The 21,064-nt window shown below is 35.1% G+C and overlaps 1 protein-coding gene across 4 annotated transcripts; it reads left to right on the top strand.

Annotated features, from left to right (window-relative positions):
* Positions 1-1,130: 1,130 nt before the first annotated feature.
* LOC127181922 (Y+L amino acid transporter 2) lies at positions 1,131-16,880 on the top strand. Of its 4 annotated transcripts, none has more exons than XM_051136939.1 (11): positions 1,269-1,377; positions 4,515-4,634; positions 4,778-5,345; positions 7,478-7,603; positions 8,344-8,488; positions 10,110-10,233; positions 10,798-10,901; positions 10,995-11,091; positions 11,209-11,358; positions 13,576-13,759; positions 16,742-16,880. In XM_051136939.1, exons 3-11 carry the CDS (start codon positions 4,910-4,912, stop codon positions 16,837-16,839), a joined length of 1,464 nt encoding a protein of 487 aa, XP_050992896.1. In that variant the 5' UTR covers positions 1,269-1,377; positions 4,515-4,634; positions 4,778-4,909; the 3' UTR covers positions 16,840-16,880. The 4 variants fall into 4 exon arrangements, with proteins under 4 accessions (XP_050992894.1, XP_050992896.1, XP_050992893.1 ...); XM_051136936.1 differs by having other exon boundaries at positions 1,297-1,491; XM_051136937.1 differs by lacking the exons at positions 1,269-1,377; positions 4,515-4,634 and adding an exon at positions 1,131-1,234.
* The last annotated feature ends 4,184 nt before the right edge of the window (positions 16,881-21,064 follow it).

Here is a 21,064-nt window from a genome sequence, read left to right as displayed (position 1 = left end):
ACCGGGAGGGGACACCTTCAGTTCACTTAAGTTTGTCGTGGCCACGACATATCAACTCGTGGGAACGTGATATTATGTCGTGGCCACGAGATCATTTTGTCGAGGTAACGACATCCATATGTCGTTGCCACGAGATGCTATGATGAGGGAACGACATCCATTTCTCGCGGCCACGTCTTATTATGTTGAGGAAACGACATGCGCTTCTCGTGGCCACGAGTTTAATGCGTAAACAAACCCGCCTGACCATAGTAACCCGGGATTATCAGAGATAGATTTATTACCATTTTATTTGGAGTTTATTTTATTTTTGAAATTTATTTTGAAATTATTATAGAAATGAATACAATATTAAATGATAATATTATGCGATGATGTCTACGCGAATGTTATCTGTGCGCGATGTAGACAGCATTCAAAAGAAGTTGATCATGAATAAATATTACATAAAGTATATCAAATAGTCCTACAAACATGTCATGCATCCCACAGTCTTGTAAGGCCATTAACTGATCCTCTTTTTTTCTGTAATATTTGTATCATTCCTTTATATTCGTTATTTTTAATAATTTTAATTATTGATAATTTAATAATGTATTAATTTCTATAATAATTAATATAATAATTCCTTAATTCAAAATAAAATGGTAATAAATCTATCTCCGATAATCCCGGGTTACTATGGTCACGCAGGTTTGTTTACGCGTTAAACTCGTGGCCACGAGAAGCGCATGTCGTTTCCTCAACATAATAAGACGTGGCCACGAGAAATGGATGTCGTTCCCTCATCATAGCATCTCGTGGCCACGACATAAGGATGTCTTTACCTCGACAAAATGATCTCGTGTATGGCAAGCCGTTTTAGCTTAAAATATTCTAAGTGTTACTCGTCGTAATTGCATTTTTCCTAATAATAATTGAATTAGAGAGCTCTATAATTACATTTTTACTATCAACAATGCATATTAGAGAGCTCTCTAATTCAGTTCTTATTGTTATTATTCTAAAAATGTAATTATAGAGCTCTCCAATTAAATTATTACTAGTAAAAATGCAATTACGACGAGTAACACTTAGAATATTTTAAGCTAAAACGGCTTGCCATACAGCTCTAATGTCAGAGAGGGAGGCTGTAGTATTACTGCCTAACGATGTCATCATGAGTTCCCTCCTCTTTCACAGCTCCACGTCCGCTCATCTTCGCACATGGTCCAGTTCTCTTCATTAAAAACAGGTGAGATCTGATGTCTAGATCACTTCAACTTTATATTTTCATCCTCCAACATCAAGCGCATCAGTTGGTCGTAGTGTTTGCGAAGTGACTGTTGAAGCGGAGGCGTCTGTGATACCGCTAATACCACATTAGCTTACAGCAGTGTATGTGAATGCTGGCATCAGAGACGTTTTCTTCTCTTTTTATCCTATAAAGGAGAACTTATTCTTAGCTTTAAAGTCAAGTAGTATCGAAATTAAGAAGTTCGACGGGAAAGCGTGAGTTTCTGTTTTAAGACCTAAGTAACCTGAAAAACGTGTTGTTTAACTTCCTCTATCGTTAGCTCGCGCTCAAACTGGTGTTGCAGACCGATAGTTGATAAAGAAACGAGTTTTACCGAACATAAAGAGATGAAGTGCACGTAAAACAACAGTTACTGAATATTGTTTTGTATTGTCCGTTTTATCGTTGTACCGTTTGTACCGTTTGTTTTGGCGCGCAATCGTTTATTGACGTGTTTGACAGCATGTTGAAGCGCGCTGAAGTGTCAAATATAAATGTTTTACAATAATTATTCGCCTTTTTAAATTAGCATCCTTTTTTGTTATTATTTAATATAACTGTGGTCATTAAAAAGGCGAATTATCGTAAATGATCACAGAGGAAATGTTTTATTTGTTCAGTGGTTATAATTTTACAATAAGATCTTCCGGGTAAGTACCGGTGTTGTGCCTAATTCTGACCCCCGCCTGATTACTACCCCCGTAGTATTGGTAGGTTTAGGGTTAGGTGTGGGGGAGAGGTTAGGATTAGGGATGGGTTTAGGATTAGGCAATCAGGTAGCGATTTGAACGAGAGAGGGTAATAATTTGGCGGGGGTCGAAAATGGGCACAACACCGGTATGTAAGAATGATTGTGTTTCCGTGTATGCACTGAGTTAGTTTAAATATTTGGTTAGGATTACATCTAACAAGGAGGTGTATATGATTCAGCTTCACAGCTGTTGTAACACCCCTGCATAATTACATTCAGACATACGCTTTTGTTCCTTTAATTCTCGCCGGAGATGCAGTATAATAAATGCTAATCAACTCTAATTTATGTTCTTAACGTACATGAGACGTACATGAGTGCATAAAATCACAGAAATTAAGAGGCTCTTACAAATGTCAAGTTATTAAGGCCTACTGTACATATATTTTTGTACAGTAAAATTTTTGTATATTGTCTTATCCTTGCTCCAACAGTACATTTACAGTAGTCCTATACACTGCCGTTCAAAAGTATGGGATCAGTAAGATGTTTTTTATTTTTTATTTTTTTATAAATAATTGTCTTATGCTATCAAAGTTCTATTTATCTGATCAAAAATACATAAAGTAATATTATGAAATATGATTGCAATTAAAAATATCAGTTTTCTACCTAAATATACTTTAAAATATAATTCATTTCTGTAATGCAAAGCTGAATTTTCATCAGCCATTACTCCGGACTTCAGTGTCACACGATCTTTTAGAAATCATTTTTAATATGATAATTGATTAATGTTGGAAACAGTTGTGCTGCTTAATATTTTTTTTGGAACCTGTGATACTTTTTTCAGGATTCTCTGAATAAAACGTTTACAAGAATAGCATTTATTCAAAATGAAATCTTTTCTAACAATATAAGTCTTTACTATCACTTTTTTTTATCAATTTCACACATCCTTGTTGAATAAAAGTATTGATTTCTTTTAAACGAAGAAAGAAAGAAAAAAATGTACTGATCCTAAACTATATAACAGTATTTGTGTATATTGTTAGGAAAGATGTCTATTTTAAATAAATGCTTAAATAAATAATGTTTCATCAAAAAAATCACAGGTTCCCAAAAAAAAAAAAGTTAAGCAACACAACTGTTTCCAACATTGATAATCAATCAGCATATTAGAATGATTTCTGAAGGATCATGTGAAACTAAAGACTGGAGAAATTATGCTGAAAATTCAGCTTTGCATTGCAGGAATAAATTCTACTTTAAAGTAAATTAAAATAGAAAACTACTTTTTTTAATTGCAATAATATTACAGAATTTTACTGCTTTCTTTGTATTTTTAATCAAATAAATGCAGCCTTGATGAGCAGAAAATACTTCTTTAAAAAGCATTAAAAATCGTACTGATCCCAAACTTTTGAATGCCAGTGTGTATATCAAATGTCTCTTCCTAATATTATATTATCCAATGAGATACATATAAATAAATGGTTAGTTACAGTGAAAAATTCTGAACAAAAATTGTGGTTAAAAAACATGCATATTCATTTATATGATGCTTGCATAATCAGAATATGACCAAATTCTGATTAAAATCAGTATTGTTAGAAGCCATGCACACAAAACCTATTATGCTCAAATAAACCTATTATGCTTTTATGCTCAAAATGCAAGAATGAAAAACAAGAATGTGGGTTTTTTAAAAACCTCATATCTAATGCAAGACTGCAAAAAGAAGTCAGTCAGCATGTCCATCAAGTGCATGTTTACATAAAAAAAAAAAAACAGTGAAAAGGTGTTTATTTAAACAGCCCTTATGCATGTAAACTCAGTCATTGTTTAAAAGTATGTCACGACATGAAAGAATTGAGAAGTGCGTTTCTCTTTTATATTAAACATTGTAATGTTCATTTACAACTGTCAAAGTAGCTCTGGCATCTGAATTTTCACACTTGGCCTTCTGTTGATGTCACCTTTCAGAATATATTGTAAAGTGCTTAAAGGAGAACTCCACTTCCAGAGCAACAGTTTAAAAATAATTTATTCACCCCCTTGTCATCCAAGATGTTCATGTCTTTCTGTCTTCAGTCGTAAAGAAGTTTTGGTTTTTGAGGAAAGCATTTCAAGATTTTTCTCCATATAATGGACTTCATTGGTATGCCAATTTTGAACTTCCAAAATGTAGTTTAAATGCAGCTGTAAAGGCCTCTAAACGATCCCAGCCGAGGAAGAAGGGTCTTATCTAGCGAGAAGATCAGACATTTTTGGAAGTTCAAAAAAGTCCATTATATGGAGAAAAATCCTGAAATGCTTTCCTCAAAAACCATAATTTCTTCACGACCGAAGAGAGAAAGACATGAACATCTTGGATGACAAGGGGGTGAGTAAATTATTTGTAAATTGTTCTGGAAGTGGACTTCTCCTTTAAGCCATACATTTAAAAAAAACAACATTTTCATGCTGTTTAAATGAGCATGTTCCTACATAATTTTAGTGTTTAGTGAAAGTCTTTATCTTTAGTCGATTTTTCTCTAAATGTAGTTAGTTCTGTAAGCTGTTGTTGGAGACTGCACCCAACCAAGCGTTGCCTGGTTCTCTTCCCACATTGAACTGGTTTCCTCCTGGGTCACTGCAGTCGCTCTATGGAATCCTGGGTACCAGGTGTTTTTTTTTGTTTGTTTTTTTAAGTGTTGAATGAGTCAAGATAGATTTTGTATTATCAACAAAATGCCACTGATGCAGTTGTATTTAACCTACAACCTACAACATTCTATTAACTGTGTTTTATCTCTTTTATCTCTTAGATTTGATACAGAAATGAGACTTAGCTGAAATTCCAGGTTTGAGGTGAACACACCCTTGTGTGGTTGATGCTCCGACGTCACATTCCTGCTTCTTTATTTCTGGAGTACCCAGCTTCTTGAGTTTAGTTCATCATGGGTGACGGCGACTCCACCAGTTCCATGCGTCTAAAGCAAGAGATCTCGCTCCTGCATGGCGTCTGCCTCATCGTGGGGAACATGATTGGCTCGGGCATCTTTGTTTCCCCCATCGGTGTTCTTGAGAAAACAGGATCTTATGGTCTGTCTCTGGTGATTTGGGTTATCGGAGGAATCTTCTCTGTTTTTGGCGCCTTGTGCTACGCTGAGCTGGGAACCACTATTCGCAAGTCAGGAGCCAGTTATGCCTACATCCTGGAGACCTTTGGAGGCTTCTTGGCTTTTATTCGTCTGTGGACGTCGCTGATGATCGTGGAACCGGCCTGCCAGGCGGTCATTGCTCTTACTTTTGCTAATTACCTAGTGAAACCGTTCTTTCCTACCTGCCCGGCACCATATGAGGCAGTACGGCTCATTGCAGCTCTCATTATAGGTAAGTGCTCTCATGCATGCATGGAGAGATCGCTTTGATAAACACATGTAACAATGCTTCAGACTAGTGTAAATAGTGGCACAATAAAGGCCCGCTTTTTAAGAGATTCACTACTGTTTACTGTTCACAAAGCGCAGTGTGTATAATATTACTCTGTAAAGAGCACTTCATGTTGACGTGTCAGAAAAAAAAAAAAAAAAAACATACCAATTTATGCCGCTATGTGAGGTTGTAAAATAGCATGGTGATCTGAATACTTTTATTTTAGGTAATTCTTTCAGTTTGCATGGTTGCTTTACAGTCCCTTTTTTGATTTCATACAAAATAGAAAATATATATTGGAATATCATATACACAACATTTCTAAATGAGTGTTGTTATTGTTAATTAAAACTATTAAACATTTTAATGAATTTAAATAAAATTAGTATAAATATTAGTTGTCAAACTAAACCTTAAAATTAAAAAATATATAAATGAAAATTTGCATTGGCAACCAACTGTAATAAGTTTAAGTATGAAAATAACTAACACTGAAATAAAAAATAAAGCTAAATAAATAAAAATAAAAACATAAAGTAAATAAAAAGTATCTTAAAAGCATATTACAAAATACTAAAACTTAGTAAAAACACTAAATTTAAAATGAAAATATAAAAATAAAAGCTGATTCAAAATATTATTAGTATATAAATAATATTAACACTGTTCAAATGCTAGAGGAGTTTGTGTTTGTTTCAGCCCATTTTTGCAGTAAACCCAGAGTGCTTATGGTGTATCTTTCTCTACAATGTTATTTCTTTCATTTCCTTTTTTTTTTTTTTTTTTTTTTTTTTTTTTTATTTGTTCATATTTAGGAGGAAACTTGTGTTTTCTTTTTTCTTATACTAAAACATCCTTGCATTAGTTGCAATGATTAAAAAGTGCAAATGTCACTTCCATTAAATCTAGGAAACTTCTTTTTTTTTAGAAAGTGCAGAATTACTTAATTTCTTTTTTAGGAGAACTATCTCTGTGGGCTCAGGTGTTATACTGTGTAGTTAATATTAACTTGTTAAAATGACACAGTCTGTCAGGAGAGTCTGCCCTGCAGTGTGAATAATTGTCATCATTTTCATTTGGCTAAAGTACATCCTCTTACTTTTTTGCATAAACTAGTACTTTGTCTGTGTAATTTGTCAAAATGAAGTGAATAATGTCTCTAAAGCAAGTATTTTCTGTTAGTTCAGCTGTTAATTCCACTGTGGTCGCCAGGCTGTTCTCTCCATTTGTGTCAGCGTTGTTCGGCATTATTCAGGCATTTCATTTATGTCAACCAAATACTTTCCATTTGGGCTGGAGTCCCTAACCCTGCCAAGACTTCCACAAGACCTTTTTATGAAGTCGCTGGTGACGGTTCAAGGGAATTCTCGGGTTATTTGTCACCTGTGGCATGTTTTGCTACTTATTGCACCAAAGTCCACCCAAGTACTTGACAAACAGGCCTAAACCACAAAGCTTATGCAAGCTTATATAACAGTGCAATTCTACAGGGTTTAATTACCTTTTTTGTGACACATAGCACTTTATTTGGACTTAGTCTGTACAGTTTCATCATAATGAGGTGGCATTTAAAATGAGATTAAATCAGGTAGAGAAATACGTCAGTTAATCTCCTGGGTATCGCAGCGCCAGAACGTCCAGTCATGATGGGTTCTGTTGCTCTGAGAGCCAGAGACTGTTTTCAAGGAGTGAATTACTGTCAGACCTGGTTTGTTAGTGAAATTAGATGCCAGGAGTGTTCACTGTAGTAGATGAATGGGGGAACTTGAATTACCAGTCAGTAAAACAGCAGAAGCAGGAGTTGAGGATTTACTCTGTTCTGAATAAACTCAGACGCAGCCTAGTTTAATAGCTCTGGACACATCAGTCAACCTAAATAATTAAGGGGAACTTATGACACATTGGGACTTTACATTTGTCCTGATAAACAAGGAAATACTGTAATTATGGGACTTTAACTATTACACAATTATCAAGTATTACATTAAGAAATACCAAGCAACAGTTGAAAAGCAGGTGCACTTGGTATATATTATGGTATATATTGTCTGGCTTTTATATGGGCATATCTATCTCTGTTTCCTTTGCAGGTCTTCTTACCTTTGTGAATTGCATGAAGGTGAAATGGGGGGCCATTCTTCAGGTCATCTCTACTGTGGCTAAAGTCCTGGCTCTCATCGTCATTATCATTGCTGGAATGGTTGTGCTGGCCCAAGGTTTGAACATGCAGACACACATGTTGTGTCCTACATATACTAAATACAATATTACAGTCTAAAAGTTTGGGGTCAGTAATTTTTTTAAATTAATTAACTTGACCGTTTATTATGGATATCTGTTTTCGCCACTTAATAAAAAAAATAAAGGTAATTATGTCTTTTTATCTCACAACTATGGCTTTTTTTTTAGAATTGTGAGATATAAACTTGCAATTCTGAGAAACTTGTGATTCTGAGAAATAAACTTAATTCTGAGAGAAAAATCAGAATTGGGATATACGAACTCGCATTTGTGAGGAAAAAAAAAGTTAGAATTGAAAGAAAAAAGTCAGAAGTTAGTTTGTATCACACAATTTTGATAAAAAGAAAATTCGGATACCTTTTTTTTATTCAGTGGCAGAAACATGGCTTCCATAGTTAACTGTATTCATTTAAAATGTTACAAAAAAATCTATTTCAAATAAATGCTGTTGTTTTTTTATTTATAAAAGAATCCTGAAAAAATACATCACAATTATCAGACAAAAGCATTAAGCAGCTCAAGTTTTCAACATTGATAATAAAAAAGGTTTCTTGAGCAGAAAATCAGCATCTTAGAATGATTTCTGAAGGATCATGTCACACTGAAGATTGGAGTGATGATCTGAAAATTCAGCTTTGTATCACATGAATAAATTACATTTTAAAATGTATTGAAGTAGAAAATGATTATTTGCATTTGCATTGCTGTGCCACAGGAAAAACAGACAACTTCAGGGATTCGTTTGAGAACTCTAAACTGGATGCAGGAAACATGGCTCTGGCGCTGTATGCTGCTCTATACTCTTATTCTGGCTGGGACACCCTGAACTTCATCACGGAGGAGATTAAAAACCCAGAGAGGTACTAATAATAATAATATTTCACTTAATATAAAGACATGTTTCACTCATTGGGCCTCAGTCATGAAACTTGCAAATATATGAGTAAATTAGGAGTAATTTGCACGTAAAACAGACCACAAACAGAAAACTCTCCTCCGGATTCGCAAACACTTTGTAAACATCAGATTTGACAGTTACATGTGTATGTTAATTAATTTAAATCATTTGTAAATAGGTCGTGTGTGCATGCTAATTCAAAAAAAGCATAATAAATTACAAGTACATAAGTTACATGACCAAGAACACAGTGGAATATTCTGGACTCCCTTCTCGGGTTTGGCTCCACTATATTGCATAAAAGCAAAAATTCAGTCATTGTACAATTAGGATGGTTGGTCAGTGTAGTATTTTTCCGACCCCTCCTCCATTAAATGGACGGCTGGGTAAAATGCAACAGTGACGAACACTGTGTTTTTCTCAAAGTTGAATAGTTACCAAATAAAAAAGAAAAAAAGCGTAAATGAACTTGTGAAATATTATTATGGTAGTGCATCAAAAATTAGTGTCATCAGTTTGGCAGTGTTTTACGCACCATTTACACATGGTAGGGAGCAGGTGTACATTTCTTTCATACTAACTAACATTAGGAAAATACAAACATTTTCATTTATTTGACAATTTACAATTGATTTGGGAGATATGAACTTATATGGTAATTATGGATATCCGTTTCCACCACTTAATAAAAAATAAAGGTAATTGTTTTTTTTTTTTTTCCCTCACAATTGTGGTTTTACATCTTGCAATTCTGAATTTTTTCTCAGAATTGTGAGATATAAACTTGCAATTCTGAGAAATACACTTGTTTTTCTGAGAAATAAACTAAATTCTGACAGAAATCATTCAGTGGCAGAAACATAGTTTCCATAGTTAATTGTATTTGTTTAAAATGTTACAAAAAATCTATTTCAGATAAATGCTGTTGTTTTCTATTTATAAAAGAATCCTGAAAATAATACATCACGATTACCAGACAAAAGCATTAAGCAGCTCAATTGTTTTCAACATTGATAATAAAAAGGTTTCTTAAATGTGGAAAATCAGCATCTTAGAATGATTTCTGAAGGATCATGTGACACTGAAGATTGGAGTAATGATCTGAAAATTCAGCTTTGCATCATAGGAATAAATTACATTTTAAATATTATTACGGTAGTACCTCAAAAATCAGTGTCATCAGATTTACACAACAATTTGTTCTGCTTGTTTCATGAATGAGGCCCATTGTGAGTAAGAATCAAAAATAATATGTCCCAGTTTAATATATGGAGACAACTGTAAGTAAGCCGTATGTAGATTGTTTGACCTTAAAAGTTTGAACACTGTGGTTCTGAAGTACTTTCATAACATTGCTCAGTTTAAGCAATTGGCTAAATTTCACTCAACCAATGGCATTAATTTGGAGCGGGACTCTTTGTTTTACTTACCGATGGCAGATTGGGGGTGTGTTTGGAAAAACAGTCATTATTTTTTTGCAGTCATCTGTGCCGCAGAAATTTCACACTTCGTCTTGAATGAATGGCTAGGTATGTTGCAGGAAGATCAAGTATGTAAGCAAAATCTCCTTTTCTCTTTTACAGGAATCTGCCATTGTCTATAGCGATCTCCTTGCCTATTGTCACAGTAATCTACATCCTGACTAATATTGCTTATTATGCAGTGATGGACATGAATACACTACTACATAGTGAAGCTGTGGCTGTGGTGAGTGAAACTTTATTTACGATAAAAAAAGCTACTTTGTCTTTTATCATCACGTCTGAATATCTCAAGCTTCTGTAGCAAAGCTCATTTTTAACCCGCATGATCTTGGATGTCACATGGAAGTTAATTGACAGCATCTGTTTAGTTTATTTGCTCCAGATTTGATCATGTTTTCATCTCCTGTTACTCTGATCTAGTTAACCAGAGCAGCTTGAGGCAGCGTGCTCTCTAGAGATGCTCGATGACATTAGTCCACAGCCACAGACGCTCTGCTGCCTGTAATTATGCTAGTATGCTGGTCTGTGGAAGTTTTAATGGCAAACAAACAGTTTACACTGTTTTGTTTCTATGCCCTGATCCAATTTTATACGCAGAGACAACTGTATGTTTTTCCAAAACATTGCTCTCTTTGTCTGAGCATCACAGCACACCAACATTCGCTTAACCAGCTGCATAAATTAATTAGAAAAAAGTAGTTTTATTTAGCAATAACAAATGATTATTATTATTATTATTTTTATAGTCATTTTAACCTTAACACTTTTGCTTTTGTATCTAACATAGACGTTTGCTGACACTGTGCTGGGATATGTTAGCTGGCTCATCCCGCTGTCTGTGGCCATCTCGTGTTATGGAGGTTTAAACTCCTCTATCATTGCCGCCTCTAGGTAAAAAACACATTCTGAGTCTTCTGTCGTTTAATAAGTCGATGCATCATGCCTGGAATTCAGTTTCTTAGGCAAATCCTTTTTTCCTTTTAGGCTATTCTTTGTGGGTTCGCGTGAGGGCCACTTACCCAACGTCCTCTGCATGATCCACGTCAAACGCTACACACCAATCCCAGCCCTGCTGTTTAATGTGAGTCGGCAGACTCAGACATGCCTGTATTATGTAGAAAATGAAGAATATCCCCGTTCTATGCTTAAAAAAAGGATGCTTCAGTCTAAATTATCTGCATTTTCCCTTCTCCCACAGGGTGGCATGTCACTCATATTTCTCTGTGTGAAAGACGTGTTCCAACTAATTAATTACTTCAGTTTTAATTACTGGCTGTTCATCGGCCTTTCCATAGGCAGTCAGATCTACCTGCGCATCAAAGCACCTGACCTGCCCCGTCCTGTCAAGGTAAGTCAGTAGCTCTGATCCAAAACCTAGTGAGCTACCTTGCAACTCACTGTCTGTTACCCTAACCATCATAAGTGACGGACTCTAAATTGTCTCCATGTACACAAGTAGCACTCCTACTTAGTAAGAAACTACATTACCCATGATTCTGCAGAGAAATCACCACCAATCAGAGTTGTATTAGCAGTTATATTTATATATAGTGCCTTGCAAAAGTATTCATACATTCATTATTATTTTTTTTCATGTTTTATGTTGCTGCCTAATGTTAAACTGCATTAAATGACTTTTTTCACATCAATTTACAATCCATACACCATAATGACAAAGCAAAAACAGAAGTGTCACAATGTCGTAAATCCATTAAAAATAAAAAACCTGAAATAAGTACATCAGTACAACTCAGTACTTAGCTGAAGCACCTTTACAGCCTCAGGTCTTCTTGGTTATGATGCGACAAGGTTTGCACATCAGCATTTGGCAGTTATCTGCCATTCTTTGCCACACCTCTTCACCGCTCAAGCTCTGTCAGGGTGGATGGTGGTAGATGCACATTTTCAGGTTTTTCCAGAAATATTTGATTGGGTTCAAGCTCTGGGCCACTTAAAGACATTTACAGAGTTGTCTGTAAGCCACTCTTGCTGTGTGCTTAAGGTCATTGTCCTGTTGGAAGGTGAATCTTCTGCCCAGTCTGAGGTTCTGAATGCTCTGGACTGGGTTTTTATTAAGGCTAACTCAATGTTTTGGTGCATTTAACTTTCCTTCTACTCTGACGAGTCCCACAGTCCCTGCTGCTGAAAAACAGCCCCACAGCATGAGGCTGCTACCAGCACACTTTATTTTTGGGATGTCACTCTGCAGGTGATGAGCAGTGCCTGGTTTCCTTCAAACATGATGCTTGGAATTGAGGTTCATCAGACCAGAAAGTTTTGTTTCTCAGAGTCTGAGGGACCTTTAGGTGCTTTTTGCAAATTCCATTTTCATGTGTCTTCACTGAGGAGAAGATTGAGTCTTGCCACACTGCCATAAAGACCGGATTGGTGGAGTATTGCAGTGATGTTTGTCCTTCTGTAGGTTTCTCCTGCATATATGATCATGGAGCTTGACTAGAGTGACTATCATCTTCTTGGTCACCACTCTAACCAAAGCCCTTCTCCATCAGTTGCTCAGTTTGGCCAGGAGACCAACTCTAGGAAGAGTCCTGGATGTTTCAAACTTCTTCCATTAAAGGTAATGGAGACAACATTTGCACCATTCACTTCTGTGAATCTTCAATGAAGCAGATTTTTTCTGAACTCTTCCCCAGATGCCTGGCTTAACGCAATCCTGTCTCTGAGCTCTACAGGCAGTTCTTTTGACCTCAGGGCTTGGTTTTTGCTTTGATATGCATTTTCAGCTACTAGACCTTTTATTAAAATGTGTGTGCCTTTCCAAATTATACCCATTTAATTGAATTTGATACAGGTTAGCATTTCTCAAAGTGTAGTAAAATCTACATACAATATGAATGTTCCTGGGCTAAATTTCAGCTGTCCCAGATTTTTTTTATTTTTAATAAATTTGCAAAGATGTTAAAAACATGTTTGTGCTTTTCCATTATGGTGTATGATGTGGGAAGAAAGTAATTTAAAGCAGTTTAGCATAAGGCAGCAACATAACAAAAAAAAAAAAAAATAAAATAAATGAAGGGGTTTGAATACTTTTGCAAGGCACTGTGTATACACACAAATATGTTAAGTGTAAAATGTTGTTTCTATATCCATAATTAACAAAAAAACTAAATTATAGTTTTCTATTTTTCTGTTGTTTTTATTTCAGTTGTCCTTTACAATGCTCTTTCCCTCTTTAAAGCCAGTAGTTTAATAGAATGAAATGAAAATATATTTTTAATGAACATTTCTGTTGACTCGTCCACGTCTTGGATTTTTTTTTTGACTGAACTCTTGTCAGTGCATTCTGGGATCTCTGTCTCTCTCTGAAGGAAATATGATACTTAGTCAAGATAAAGTATCTTAGAATAAAGGATAATGTTTCTTATCTTATGGAGCAACCTTCACATCAGTAGCACATTTATGATGCCTTTAAATGCTCAGATAACCACTAATCTCATATATTTGATACTTTGATACTTATATTTGACAGAGCTGACCCTTTTATTTTATTATTGCCCTGGTTTATGATATGCTTAATTGACTCTGTGTGTTTGTTTCTGTGTAGTTGAGTCTGTTCTTCCCTATAGTGTACTGTCTGTGCAGCGTGTTTCTGGTGGTTGTACCGCTCTACAGTGACACTATAAACACTCTGGTGGGAATCATCGTTGCTCTCTCCGGGGCTCCTGTGTATTATATATGTGTGCACCTCCCGCCCAGCTCCAGACCCGCCATTCTGGGACACATGCTCGGTGAGTAAGCTCACAAACACGCAAAAAACGCAAATTTTTCTTGTCTCATTTCTATTAGTTCAGCTGGGCACCTGCGGTACCTGCACAGCTCTGGTTTCTGCTGCAGGCTGTAGGAAGTGTTTTTATGCCACACCCAGGTTCTGTTTGCCTTCTAGGGGTTTTATTGCATAAATACGTAATTGTGTTGATGTGTAATGAATTTGAGTCCAAGATGAATTCCCTGTTATGAAATGGGAGTATTGTGAACATGTAATGATCCATATGTACTGCAGTGCAGATCGCTTTACTATGAACAATGACTGCCTTGTTATCCATCTGAGACTGCTGTTCTTATACTAAACATAGGCTTCCATGAATATGGAGTACATTAGAGGGAAAAAAAAGGGATTCTTGATTCACTTTTGGGCATACTTTACATTGCAGCATTTATGATATAGTTGTATTGAGTAATAAAACTCAGCTAATATGTTTAATACGGACTGTTAGGGGGAAAAAAAAACATAGAAACTTGGGTGTGGGTTCATTGGTTTGAGCCCTGTAAACAACCACCTAGACACGACCAAGAACATCCTAGCAACCATATAACAATGTCTCAGCATCTACTCACCTACTATTATGGCAGCAAAACTTCCAAAGGCAAGCATGACTCACATTTTCTTCAGACAATAAAATTAATAGTAATTAATATTTTAATTATGGCTGTTAATCAGTTAAACTTTTTAAATCAAATCTTTTTTTTAATAGATTTTCATGGTGTGCTGAATTTGTTAACTAGTTTTAAAGGGATAGTTCATCCAAAAATTAAAATTACCCCATGACTTACGCCATCCTAGGTGAATATGACTTACTTTCAGACTAATATAATTGGAGTTATAATAAACAATGTCCTGGCTCTTCCAAGCTTTATTATGGCAGTGAATGGTTGAGATTTTGAAGTCCAATAAAGTGCATCCATCCATCATAAAAAGTCCTCCACACAGCTCCCGAGGTTTATAAAGGCCTGCTGAAGTGAATCGATGCGTTTGTGTAAAAAAAAAAAAAAAAATCCATATTTAAAACTTTCATATTTTAAACTGTAATCTTTAGCTTCTGCTAACTGTCGTATGCTCATCCACGAGAGAGTGGCGTTCCAGTGGATGACGTAGTGTATATAGATGTAGCGTAAGCTCTGGTGAGAATATGTTTGTCTTGTGAGAACCAAGTTTTGTTTACAGCAAAGGAAAACCTGTCTCCTCTTGATTAATATCAAAATCCTCCAACATTTTTCTGTACAAATCCTCGTTTTGTTTTGCTTTCTCTTCTGTGCGTCCGCGTTCACCTATATCCTACGTCATCCGCTGGAACACCACTCTCTCGTGAACGTGTATATGACAGTTAGTGGAAGCTAGAGATTACGGTTTCTAAAGTTTTAAATATGGATATTTTTCTTACACAAATGCATTGATTCACTTCAGAAGGCCTTTATTATAGGAGAATTCCACTTCCAGAACAACAATTTACAGATAATGTACTCACCCCCTTGTCATCCAAGATGTTCATGTGTTTATTTCTTCAGTCATAAATTGTTTTTTGAGGAAAACATTTCAGCATTTTTCTCCATATAATGGACTGATATGGTGCCCCGAGTTTGAACTTCCAAAATGCAGTTTAAATGCGGCTTCAAACAATCCCAAATGCAGTTGTAAATGATCCCATCCGAGGAAGAAGGGTCTTATCTAGTGAAACAATCAATCATTTTCATTAAAAAATATAATTTAAATACTTTTTAATCTCAAACACTCATCTTGTCTTGCTTTCCCAGAACTCTAGCTCTGGACAGTTATGTCGAAAAACTTGTATTTTCGTATTTTCTCCCTATTTTTCTCCCTCAAAAAAACCATTTCAAAATCATCCTACATTGCTGCAGAAGTACCGACCCAGTGTTTGCAAATTGAAGATGCAAAGAAGATCAAAAACCCTTAACAAAAAAGGTAAAACAGTGATATAGGACGATTTTGAAGTTGAGAGAGAACATGAGATGGGAATTTTTCGACATACCCTAACTGTCACGAACCGGAAAAAAAACAGACGTTTACAACAGACATTAAAAAGTATATAAATTGTTCGATATATATATATATTTTTTTCTCCTTAGCAGGGATCGTTTACAATCGCATTTGGGATCGTTTGAAGCCACATTTAAACTGCATTTTGGAAGTTAAAACTCAGGGCACCATACCAGTCCATTATATGGAGAAAAATCCTGAAATGTTTTCCTCAAAAAACATAATTTCTTGACGACTGAAGAAAGAAAGACATGAACATCTTGGATGACCAGGGGGGAGTACATTATCTGTAAATTGTTGTTGTGGAAGTGGACTTCTCCTTTAACCCCTGGAGCCGTGTGGAGCACTTTTTAAGATGGATGGATGCACTTTATTGGACTTTAAAATCTCAACACCCATTGACTGCCATTACAAAGCTTGGAAGAGCCAGAGTTTTTTTTTTTTTTTTTTTTTTGTATATATATATAACTCTGATTGTATTTGTCAGAAAGAAGAAAGTCATACACACCTAGGATGGCTTGAGGGTGAGTGAATCTTGGGGTAATTTTCATTTTTGGGTGAACTATGCCTTTGAGTGTAGTTTTTCAAAATGAGTTTCCTGTAGTAGCAGGTTTGCATTTGTTTTATTATATTTATTTTCACTAAATAATTAAATTGACTGCACTATTCATTATTAATAACATAGACATGTTAAGTATCACCATGTTTCTAGAAACTTTGACTTTGATTTAGTACCATCATAGTAAACAACAAAAACTTCAGCCTCAAGTTTTTAAAGCAGGCAAATTCATCAATAACATTTTTATAACATATGGACCACTTAAGAGGTTAAGTAAGCAGAGGCTTCTCAGACTATTTTGTGTACCGTTAGCACAGATTGATATAATACTCTGCATGCTTTACACATATTGATCTTTTATCTTTGTTTTTTTTTCAGACACAATTTCATTACAGACACAGAAGCTGTGTTATTGCTGTGTGGCAGAACCCGGTTTGGACCTGGACAATCTGCCTGAGGATCACAAAAAAGAATAAGGACCAGCTCTAAAGGAAGCTAAACCAAAGAAGCCGGATTACCCAGACTTCTTTGAGAATAAGCCAAAACTCAAGCCTGAACCGCACGTCCGTACCTTCCAGTCTGAGCGCGCATAGAATGGAGCAATGAGTAGAGATGGAGATTAGGATTGAAATAGTCAACCGAGTAAACAGCTGAACACACAAGTACACACACCCTGTGCCTCTGATCCCTCAGACCTGTGACTGTTTTGAAGTTCATCAAGTTCAGTACAGTGGACAATTCAGTTAAAGGCTGTTGTGAATGTGACAGTAATACTGTGTTTTTTGGAAATCAGGTTTACCTCGTTTTATTCATAAATGTTTATTTTATTTGTCCTTTTGTGAGCTTCTGCTGTTCATCACAGCAGTCTTATATGACACACTCTACTTTAGATGAACTTTTAGTAGGCCTGATAATTGAAATATAACACTTCTACAAATGTTCAAGATGCATTTTTGCTGGATAATATATTTTGTTTACTGAGATGGAGGATTGTTTCATAGGTACTCCAGACTTGAAAGCCATATCTTTTTTTTTTTTTTTTTTTTTTTTTTTTTTTTTTAAGTTACAGTTCCAGTTGGAAAAATGACTTTTGTTACTAAAGTTACTCTATGGGCCTTATTTAAGGTTTCTTTCTTTTACCTAGTGTGCCCTTATAGTCCAAAGCACAGCATGATTTATCATGATGTCTAGATCAGGAAAATATAGATCTGTTGTTTTTAGTGAATAATGTCTTTCCATTTTGTTTGTATCATTTAAATGAATTTTATGCATGATGGTACAGTTTGCAATTGCATAAATGTTTTGAAAGCAGTTTATGGAAGCACAGTCAGTGCAGAAATGTGTTTACTAACATGGACCGTAATGATAGGAAATGGCAGTGTTTGAGTACGAGAGGGGAGACCGTGTCTTAATGCGTGTTCGCTCGCTTTAGTCATTCTCAACTTCAGATGTTTCTAAATAGTTTTATTTTGTATGATTGTTGACGCACAGACATCACTTTAAGAACTGCCGGTCAGATGTGACATTTTTCAGGATTTCTGAGTCTGATGAGGAACTGATGGACCAAAGAAATGGAATACCAGCAATTACGAAGCCTTTCATGGTAGTAGAGCTTTAATATGCCTTAAAGCTGCTAAATAACAGCACATCTTGCCAGTGATTTTATGCACATGATTCCATGCAGTTTATTCTATTTGAATCCATTCAGAATATATCCTGCCCTGATATTATTAGTTACATGTACTTCTGACCCATCTCACATTGTTGGCAAATAATTGTGTTAGTCACCAAAACAAAATATTAAATCATTTTCACTTCTGTTCTGTGATAAATATTCAGTTGGTTTTTCCTTGTCATATGTACTGTATGGTTATTGTATGTGCTATAAAGCAGTGATTTTATGTGGCCCAGATGATCAATATTGTGTACTGAACAATCAAATATTCTATATACATTCTTTTGAGAGACATAGTCTTTTGAAACGTAAGCTCTTCTAAATGTTCTTCCATTCCAATTCATTTTATGTTCAGGTAAGGCTGTGTGGAACGGTTCGTTAGTTTATTTTATTTATTCCATAGATGCAAAATTGTAGACACTAAATGACAATAAAAATATGACAAAAAAAACCTTTGTCATTTATTTATTTTTAAAATCTAATTCAAGCATCCCTCTTACATACTTGGTATCATAATTATGATCCAGTACATTCGTGCTATATACATACATAAAACCTCAAATTATGCAACCTGAGGCTAACATCCTGGAAACAAAGAACCAGAACAGCCTCATAACTAAGTTTTGGTAACTTCCGAAAAGGCCAGCACAGAGTGATGTATTGGAGAAGACCACTAGAGGACGACATAAGACTGCAACTACTTCAGGGTCATGTCACAAAGACGTTTTAAATAGTATTGTAAATGAGATTGAATTAGACTGGATTTGGATTAATGAGTATCAGGGTCAGAAATTAACTTTTTCCATTAAGTGTCAATGCTTGCCCCCTGGAACTGATTTCTAGAGGCATTTTTTTTATAATCATCTATTTAAACTTTTATGTAAATTATAACCTACATGTAACAAAAACAAGAGCTTATAGGGCTGCAATAATATGACAAAAATCATTATTGTAAATTATTGCTCTTTATATTGTAATAATGATTATTAATATCGATATAGAAAACAATATAAAAATGTTAATTTTGTTTTTATATTACATGGGCCCCGGACAGCACACTTACGCCTGGCCGACGTCGGCCCATGAGAAGAACGTCGGCCTTATGACCTTATGAACTATAACATGAACTATAAGGATCACCCAGGCATAGGCAGGTGTGTATATTACATTCTGGCTTCACAGACAAACATGTTTTTAAGTTTTTATTTATATTTTATTTGCACTGTGTAGTTTGTGATGAGGGATCAACAGCTCTGGTGTTTTCAGGGCTGATTAGTCCTCTGATTGGCCAAAGTATTCCTAAATTCATCAGAAACACGTTTGATTGGTTATAAGGCTCAACGCTGCACTAAGCAGCTCGTAAAAGCAATTGTAAAAGGCGAGTCTAAACGTAATTCCGCGAATTGACACATTTCTTTCATTTTCACGTTTCGTTTTAATCGCACATTGTTTAAGTTTGCAAGGACATTTTTACCCTTTCTTTTAAATTTCTGGGGCATTTTTGCTCATTTTGGTGGCATTTTTCCCACAAGCCCTCGTTAATTTCTGACCATGGTGTGTTGTACATGAAAGCCTCTCGTGTTTCTGTTTACCATGTTTCACGTAGGCCTGCTGCGTTTATTAATTTATAGCTATTTAAAAATAGAGCTGTTTTAACTTGTATTTGAAGTGAACTGATCTCCTGTTTTACTGAACGATGGTCTCTGACTAGTTGTGTCTCCTGTGGTTTTAGTGACTCCAGCTTTTCTTTCTTTCTTTTTTCTTTTTTTTCTCTCCTGTTTTAGTACTTCAAATTATAGTTAGTTGCTAAAAAAAAACATTTATAATTTTAGCTTAGGTTTTGTAAATTTAACATTTCTGATGGTATCCATTTCATTCAATAGTGCTTAAAATTTCCCTCATATGTGACCATGGACCACAAAACCAGTCATAAGTGTCAATTTTCTGAAATTGAGATTTATACATCATCTGAAAGCTGAATAAATAAGCTTTCCATTGATATATGGTTTGTTAGGATAGGATATGTTTAACCGAGATACAACTATTTGAAAGTCTGGAATCTGAGAGTGCAAAAAAATCAAAATATTGAGAAAATCACTGTTAAAGTTGTCCAAATTAAGTTCTTAGCAATGCATATTACTAATCAAAAATTAAGTTTTGATATATTTACAGTAGGAATTTTACAAAAAATCTTAATGGAACATGAACTTTATTTAATTTCCTAATGATTTTTGCCATAAAAGAAAAATCAATAATTTTGACCCAAACAATGTATTTTTGGCTATTGCTACAAATAGACCCCAGTGACTTAAGACTGGTTTTGTGGTCCAGGGTCACATATGTATTTTGTACGGGTCTGTGTTCACATTTGTGTGTGAAGAAAAGGAGGGAGAGCATGAAGGGAGTGTAAAGGAACACAGTGTCCTCCATGACTCGTCTTCTTGTCACTTTCTGCTCAGAGATAAACACCATGGGTGTCCAGGAAACTACCAATACCTACAAATCACCTACTCTGCCTTTAAATGGCATCTGTGACAAAATAATTTTGCCATATTTATATAAAATCTGTCATCACTGCTACATATATGTTTCTTTAAATCATATACCATTGAAGGTTTGGGGTCAGTAAGAATTTTTTAATGTTTTAAAAATAAGTCTCTTAAAGTACATATAAAATAACAGTTTTATATATATTAATATTTTTAAAAATTTGTTTTACACCTGTGACGCAAAGCTAAATTTTCAGCATCGTTATTCCAGTCTTCAGTGTCACATGATCATGTGCAAATCATTCTAATATGCTGATTATTGTCAATGTTGAAAACAGCTGACAGTTTTTTAATGACTGCTGAATACAAAGTTCAAAAGCATTTATTTGAATTTTTTTAAAAAAAGTACTCATTTATTTTTTTATTGTAATAATATAATTCAAAAACATAATAAAATATTAGTAATGCATAGCATCTACCAGCAGGGGCTAACTGAGCCATGGTAACCACTCAAACAAAACAAATAGCCACCTACAA

The sequence above is a fragment of the Labeo rohita genome, chromosome 19 (genome assembly GCF_022985175.1).
Source record: "Labeo rohita strain BAU-BD-2019 chromosome 19, IGBB_LRoh.1.0, whole genome shotgun sequence".
In the NCBI taxonomy this organism is placed as follows: Eukaryota; Metazoa; Chordata; class Actinopteri; order Cypriniformes; family Cyprinidae; genus Labeo; species Labeo rohita.
Note: the sequence above shows the minus strand (reverse complement) of the source record. Positions and strands in the feature narration are given on the sequence as shown.

What these genes read in the sequence shown, in the direction of transcription:
- LOC127181922 (XM_051136937.1), top strand. Translation starts at nt 4,910, where the DNA reads ATGGGTGACGGCGACTCCACCAGTTCCATGCGTCTAAAGCAAGAGATC. An exon ending in TCTATCATTGCCGCCTCTAG is followed by an intron (nt 10,902 to 10,994) that starts GTAAAAAACACA and finishes TTTTCCTTTTAG; the next exon opens with GCTATTCTTTGTGGGTTCGC. An exon ending in TCCCAGCCCTGCTGTTTAAT is followed by an intron (nt 11,092 to 11,208) that starts GTGAGTCGGCAG and finishes CTTCTCCCACAG; the next exon opens with GGTGGCATGTCACTCATATT.